At 49.8% G+C, this 5,315-nt stretch overlaps 1 protein-coding gene across 1 annotated transcript; it reads left to right on the forward strand.

The window, feature by feature from the left end:
• Window positions 1-1,576: 1,576 nt before the first annotated feature.
• On the forward strand, window positions 1,577-2,329 carry REP15 (RAB15 effector protein). Its single transcript, XM_009648761.1, has one exon. The coding sequence runs from the start codon at window positions 1,577-1,579 to the stop codon at window positions 2,327-2,329; it is 753 nt and encodes a 250-aa protein (XP_009647056.1).
• Window positions 2,330-5,315: the final 2,986 nt, after the last annotated feature.

A 5,315-nucleotide genomic window follows, 5' to 3' on the forward strand; every position in this document is an offset into this window, starting at 1 on the left:
TCCGATTCCCATCCACTAGGTATTTGTTGCATCCTGACTTTCCCTTTAGGAGAGGAATTGCACTTACCCCACCTGCATGCTTCTTACACCTTACACCACTTTGTTGTTATGAATGTTTAGTGCATACTTTATGCTTCACTTTAGTATCTTGGCATTTTCATTTGCAGCAAGAGCTTTTCCTACTGAGCCTCCTTACCAGGCTCAGTTGGGAGGAAGAAGGTAGTGCTCTTTGAGGCAGCTGAGAAGCAAAACCTGAGTTGCCAGTAGATGTGGAGCAAGGAGAGAGTATTAGGTGCTGGGGGACCCTTGAATAGAAAGGAAGGTAGAGATAGGGTCAGAGATAACAGGAGAAGCAGCAGTGTGCTCCCTAATCGCTGTGAGAAGGTCACAAAGGAATGGAGATGGGCCCACGACACATTTGAAGACCTGTGGAAGAAAAGACGCGTAATACAAGAAAAGACGCGTAATACGTAGGACATGATGATCTGTCTCTTAGAGAGAGGGACCCGTGGGCAGCAGCAGGACTGACCAGCCTGTGCACCTGAGAAGGTGTTTCCCTGGCGTGGCAGAAGCACGTGAACATCTGTAGGCAGAAGGAGAGAGCGATCTAAGGAAGATGTTTTGAGCAATGACAGTAAAGAGGGCAGAGAAAGGCAGATCCTCAACACTTTTTCACTCATTCAGAATGCAGATGAGAAGAAAAAAACAGAGCCTGAGAATGGTGGTGAGATCCTGGGCTGACGAAGAGACCATAGGGTGCATTTGGCACCAGCAACATCCAGAGCTGAACAGGGGCAGCTCCTGCTGCAGTGGTAACGTAGGTTCCAGCTTTCACCGTGAGGGAGACTGGATTTTTTAAGGTTAGGAAGCTTGTTTATTTGTAGCTGAGTTTGATAGCCGTGCGTGGCGGTGCGCTGACTGTCCAAACTTACCTGAGATCGTCCAGTTAGAGGCAGCAACCGCGCAAGCTTCTCGGTTGAGCCTGAAGTCCAGCTGAGTCTGAGTGCATTGCCATGGCACAACTCCTGCCACTGACAGAAGCGGCAGTTAATATTGGGATACAGGCAACGGCCCAGCAAAAAAGAGCACTGCATCATTTCAGGCACTCTGTAGAAGTCTTCAGGTTCGGATGCATCCCCTTCTCTGGGGGATTTAAAGAAAAAGGTGGTTTCACCTCTAGGAAACACCCAGTGCCAATAAAATGGCCTCTCTGTCATTGTCCTAGAAAGGAGATCAGAGGAGATAAGACCAGACTGGAATGCGATAGCATCAGCTAAACAAATGGTGCTGGGAATTAGCAATTAGGAAAACAAGCACAGCTGAACTCAGTAGGTGTGGAAGTTACTGGGCCTGTCGGGCTGGTGGCTGCTCAGTGAGCTGTGGAGAAACACACCCAGGAGAAAGCCCGGTCTGCCCCACCGGACCGCAGCCTGCTCTCAGAGCTCGGCTTTGCCGCTGCTGCGACCTTCATCTGGAAGGTAGCAGGTAACTCTGTGCGTGCTTCATAGGTCTGGCTGAGCCCAGCGCCTGCAGAGCCTTCGCTGGAAAAGGACAGGACTTCCCCGAGCCGGTCTGCATGTGGAAACGACTTCCTCCTGCATTGAAAATGGGCCAGAAGGTCTCACACGAGGACAACCAGGAGAAAAAGGCTGAGACTCTACTCATCTGTGAAGTCTTCAGCCAAGGTGTGGTCCATGCATCTCAAAGGCTGAAGGACTATCTTGGTTTCGTGGATCCTCAGAGCAAATTCCAGCCAGCCACAAACACGCTGAGTGAGATCTTTTTGGTCAACTTCATCAGCTTCTGCATGGAAAAGGGAGTGGAGGAACGTATCACAACCAGCAAAATGACCAAGCAGCAGTCCTTCCTGTTCGGGGTGGACTGGATCTGGACTCTGTCTGGAGCTGACAAGGAAATCAAACTTCAGATCGCTGTGCAGGCTTTACAGCCAGCCGAGCTTTTCAATCGCGAAGGGGGCCCCGCCGAGGCGGTGGAGGACTGCTGCCGGGAAGCCGTGCTGGCAGACGAGCGCTTCCAAAACAGGAGCAGGTTTGCGAAGCTGGCGGAGTTCTGCCGCCTGGTGGGACAGGACTGCCTGGGCTTGTTCATCATGTTTGGTGTGCCAGGGAAGCCCAGGGACATCCGAGGAGTCATGGTAGACAGCATTGCCAAGGAGGAGCAAAAAAGCCGCCTGTTGGGCAGGAATGCGTTACAGCAATTTGACACCAGTACTGACAGATTCCTGCCCGCAAAAGACATGTTGGAAAGCTGCCTTGGCGCAAAAAATGGACTGAAGGAGGTGGGCAATGTGTACATAAGCTTTCTGTAAACTGCTGGTTAACAGCAGTGGCTCTGCATGCCAGCACCAGAGCTCAGCTCTGCCTCTCTTCCTTCTCGAACGCCGTTCCCTCCTCACCCTTATTTCCCAGCCGCTCCTCCACCCATTGCATTCCCCTAGCTCCTGCAGGAGCCAGGCTAAGTCTCTCCAGGTTTTAAACAACAGGACGTACCTGCCAGAAAAATGTGTTTATAGAAGGCATGCCATTTTTCCAGAACATTTTGTTCACCAGACGTTGAGTCTTGGCTGGAGCCGATGAAAGCCCTGAACCTTCGGGAGGTCGCGTTAGACTTGACTCATAGCCTTTCTTTACTGTACGGCGGATTTTTTTCTCTAATAGACAGTTGAGGCTGTAATAAAATGTACTGGTGCTGGTCAGAAGATTTGCACTGAGCATGAAGGACAATACCAGGGCTTCAAAAGGGGGGTTTGGAGGCATGAGCTGGTTCACAACTAAGAGGAAAGGCCCTTCCCCACGACAGAAAGGGGCTCCATGGAAGACCTGTTAGTTACCTGCCTATTAAAAGTAGAGCGGTGCCAGGCTATGGAGGGCCTTGGAGCTGTGACCAAAATACAGGAGCCAGATTGTTCCCATCTGCAAAGCCTGGTCTTGCTGACTGGTCGCATCAGGCCATGGGGCAGTAAACAGCAGTGGCAGGAGTTAAAGAGAAACTTGGGGAAATCAACCAAGAGGGCCCAAAACCTGGCCCTGGAGAAGTTTGGTGGGACCTTTTGTTTTTCAGGGCAGCAGAGGCAGCGCCTGACCACCCATGGCAGAGAGCAAAGGCTGGAGGAGGCAAAATTATTTCACTTCGACTGTGTTCTCAGTAGCTTAAGTAGCTGATTGCATTTAGGGACTGATTTATTCCATTTCCCTCAGCTTTTAGTGATCAAAGTGGGACTTCTGGGTTGTGCAATTGCAATGACTTTCAGCCCCTGTTACCCAGTGAAGGAGGACCTGATTGGTTTTCAAACCAGTAAACTCACTCTGTTTATAGCCAGCTGAATAGTTTTGTTGGTGAAAAATTCCTCTGCCTGTAGTTTTCTTATAATTTTATTTGTTTCATTTTAACAGCAGAAAAATAATTCATATTTTACTACGTGAGCTATAAGAATGGGGCAGCTGTGACAGCTGAGAAATAAAGGCTGTTATTTACCCAGCCGTTTAAAAAAAGGGGGAGGGCGGGGGCATAAAGAAGCTGCAGCATCAGTGTCAGATGTTTTCGCAGCTTTCCATAGTGGAGGCTGAAAGGTGGAACTGAAATAAAAACAAATGCACGGGGAACTGTGGCATTGTTGCTGAGTCAGAAACGTGGCTGGGTATGGGGAAGGGAGGCCCTTTCGTTAGGGAATAGTTCGTTGAGCTGCAGTTGTTTTTAAAGAGCTGGCATCGATGTATTTTTTTGTGTGTGTAGCAGGGGTTAGGTGGGACAGAGGGGATAGTTCTGGTGTTTTACCTAGAAAGCAGGCATAGCTATGGGGATGTGCAGCAAGGGATGACTATGCTCATTCAGGAGGGGTGGGTTGGGTGGGTTTTTTTGCCTGTTTAAAGTAACAGCGTAACCAATCCTGCAGTTGGATTGATTGGTTTATAAAAGGCCAGCAGAAAAGCTGTAATTTTGCATTAAATTGGTGTCTTCCTTATAACTAGTGCATGTCTCTCAAGCGACTCAGTTCAATAGGAATGCTGCCTCTGAAAACCAGTCAGGCTTTTTTGGATGTTTTGCATGCTTTTTCGGCAATGGAAAGGGAAGGGAAAAATGAAAATGCTTGACTACATGGAGTTTTGGCTATGGAAGTTACGCATTGGGACAGTTGTCCATTTGGTTCATCTCCGAAGCAGCTCTGGTACCTCAGAGCTGTCACGCAGGCTTGGCCTGTATGCGGGGAGCCAGGGTACAGCACCCCAGCTGTGCCACGCTTTTCATCTGGTTGCCTTGAGGGTTTTAGCTCAGGAGCCCAGGCCCTCAGCAAGGGGGGGAACTGGCCAAGACACTGTACGATGGGTAATGATGGTGAAGCTGCAAAACAAAGTATTTAATGATGGAAATGTGACTGTGTTCATTTATTCAGCCAAGCTGGAGTCTCAGGTGACTCACAGCCATACCACAAGCTTCTGTAACTGCACATACTGATTTACCAGGTAAGGTGCCGACCTCAGACAGCTTCAGCCCATAGTAATTTGTATAATAAGGTTAGGAAAAGCAAAGTGAAGGGGTTGGGTTGGTGGTTGTGGGTTTGGTTTTCTTCCCTTTAGCCATCATTTGATAATATATAACTTAGTATAATGTATAGTTTACACTGCAGCTGAGCTCAAGAGCTCACAGAAACATAGCTCAATGAAGAAAGGCTGGCAGGAAGAGGGAACTTGCAGCACTGCTGCTGTTGGCTGGTTAGCTTAGCAAGGTAGGCCCTCATAACAAGAAAAAAGGGCAGAACACCTCACCCCACCCTTTTCAAAGAAGCTTTAATTCAAGAAGCATGATTTGTGTATCACAGGATACAGCTATCCGCCCTACTTGGGTCCACAAGGAGCTTCTGTCTCAAGCAGCGATGACCCAGGCCCTTGGTGCTGGTGCTTTATTACCCCAGGAGGGTGCCCGGCTTCACCCCCCCCCACCCCCTTCAGCTCCCCTGGTGCTGAAGCAGCGACATGGGCTGCATATCCCAAGCTGTGTGCTACACAGACACTGCCTGGCAGAGACCTTTGCCTACAGCTGCCCTACCCCTCAGTGCCCCCAGGACCCAGCTCCCACCCTTCCTCCCTGAGTGATCCATCACCAATGCACCCCCCGCTCCCTTTCTCGTCCATCTCCCACACCCTGGGAAGACAAAACTTCCCACTCCCTGCTCTACAGACCTGTCCCTTCTGGTGCTGCAAGGGCTCTCATTTCTCCAGCGAGCTCAGCACAGGATGCTGCTTGATAGCATCCACCAGAAGCCAACAGTTGCAACAGCGATGATTTGGTGAGAAGCT

Source organism: Egretta garzetta, unplaced genomic scaffold (assembly GCF_000687185.1).
Source record: "Egretta garzetta isolate BGI_Z169 unplaced genomic scaffold, ASM68718v1 scaffold81, whole genome shotgun sequence".
In the NCBI taxonomy this organism is placed as follows: Eukaryota; Metazoa; Chordata; class Aves; order Pelecaniformes; family Ardeidae; genus Egretta; species Egretta garzetta.

Excerpts from the sequence above, each read along its gene's own strand:
- REP15 (XM_009648761.1), top strand. The coding sequence starts at position 1,577 with ATGTGGAAACGACTTCCTCCTGCATTGAAAATGGGCCAGAAGGTCTCA.